This window comes from Caenorhabditis briggsae (assembly GCF_000004555.2).
Source record: "Caenorhabditis briggsae complete genome, chrII, whole genome shotgun sequence".
Taxonomy (NCBI): domain Eukaryota; kingdom Metazoa; phylum Nematoda; class Chromadorea; order Rhabditida; family Rhabditidae; genus Caenorhabditis; species Caenorhabditis briggsae.
Window position 1 is genome coordinate 4,644,196 of NC_013486.2, and position 1,483 is coordinate 4,645,678.

Here is a 1,483-nt window from a genome sequence, read left to right on the forward strand (position 1 = left end):
GAGGCGCAGACGACGAGACAGTTTGACTGTCTGCGTCTCTATAAATATTAAAAGCGCTTCCAGGGGTCAAAGATGACTTTTGAACATGATTGTAGGAAATTTTCAAATTATTGTAACAGCTAAACTCCAAAAGTCTGTCTTTTTTTGGATCATGGTTTTTGAATAAAAGTCATTTTCTCAGTGCTCATTGCGTAGCTGCTCCAGTTCAATGTCTGTTGTTCATCACCGATCCGTTGAGCTCCCCAGAATCACCAGACACCGTCGTCAGGATTCTGAATTCGACCCTCACGAGATTCAAAGACAACACCGAAACCATGCGCTTGTAAAGATTTTGAAGTAAGTTACAAAAAGTTTAAATTTTTCTAATTCATTTTTTCCAGACCCACTTTGAAAAAATGTATGAATCGATACGAGACTCCAGAAGTCAGAATTCCAGTGTGGTATAATTGAAATTTCATGTTTTCCAGCCTAATTAAATGTGTACTTATTATGTGATACATTGTGTAGAGAAATGAATAGTTGTGAAGGAATTTTGTAGTTTCGCAAAAATTTGAAAATCGAAAGGAATGAGATTGTTCAAAAAATTATCTTTATTGGCACTTTCAGAGATGCCAAAATTTAAGTTTGTTGAGTGGTGGTAGTTTCAGAAGCAGACACATCGAGTTTCGATTGATTCTTCTTGTTCTGACGGCGGCTGAGTTGCTGGAGTGTCTTCGCCGCTTTTACATCTTCAACAGTCACGGACGTCTTTGGTCTTCCTTCTGAAAAAATTTGATCGAAATTACAACAGTGGGCGAAAAAAAACCAACGTTCAAGCTCTTCTAGTAGTCGAAACACAGCGTTTTACAGCCTATGTGGGAAGAGACGCAGACGATGAGAGACTTTGGTTGTCTGCGTCTCTGTTAAACTTCAAAGCCCTCTATCTCGATTCTCAAGAGGCCTAGAAAGATGGTTTTTTGAACAGGATCGGAGAAAAATTGTTTTATATTTATTTTTCGATTAACTTCAAAAACGTATTGAAGAATACCATTTTCCAGTTTTCTTGAAAAATTCCGGAATTTTTCCCGAAATTTTTTAAAGCTTCGGTAGAAACAAAAAACCTACTTATTGGAGTTTTGTTCTCGGTCGAATCTCCAGAAGCGGCGGCAGCGGCTTGACGTTCACGTTCTGCCTTCTTTGCTGCTTTTGCCTTGTGTATTGCTTCGATTTGCTTTCTTTTTAAAATTGTCAAGTTTGACACGCGACCCATTCTGAAAAATAAAAAGAAAAATTAGAGAAGATTTACGAATAACACTAGTTATAGTTTAAAAAAAATCAAACGATGCTAAAAATATGAGTTGCAACAACTTCAGGTTTCTAAAACTATTAACTGTTTTCTAATTTTCCTTTTTCACGACGCAAGGTTCTGGTAAATACCGTAAAACCTCTAATAGAACGACACCCGGATCGTCCAATTTGAGCCTATATATCTCATTTCTTTTGA

General features: G+C 37.1%; 2 protein-coding genes across 2 annotated transcripts in view; one reads left to right on the top strand and one right to left on the bottom strand.

Moving 5' to 3' along the window:
• Positions 1 to 450, top strand: part of CBG11110 — a gene marked incomplete at both ends in the record, with an annotated part of 6,439 nt that extends 5,989 nt beyond the window's left edge. Inside the window, 2 exons of the mRNA XM_002646626.2 lie at positions 182 to 336; positions 381 to 450. Of these exons, the coding sequence (XP_002646672.2) occupies positions 182 to 336; positions 381 to 450 (225 nt within the window). The remainder of the gene's footprint in view (positions 1 to 181; positions 337 to 380) is intronic.
• A 168-nt stretch (positions 451 to 618) lies between these two features.
• Positions 619 to 1,249, bottom strand: CBG26144 (the record flags this gene model as incomplete). The annotated part of the gene is made up of 2 exons (XM_045242008.1): positions 619 to 761; positions 1,105 to 1,249. 2 exons carry the CDS (start codon positions 1,247 to 1,249, stop codon positions 619 to 621), a joined length of 288 nt encoding a protein of 95 aa, XP_045099141.1.
• Between the last annotated feature and the right edge of the window lie 234 nt (positions 1,250 to 1,483).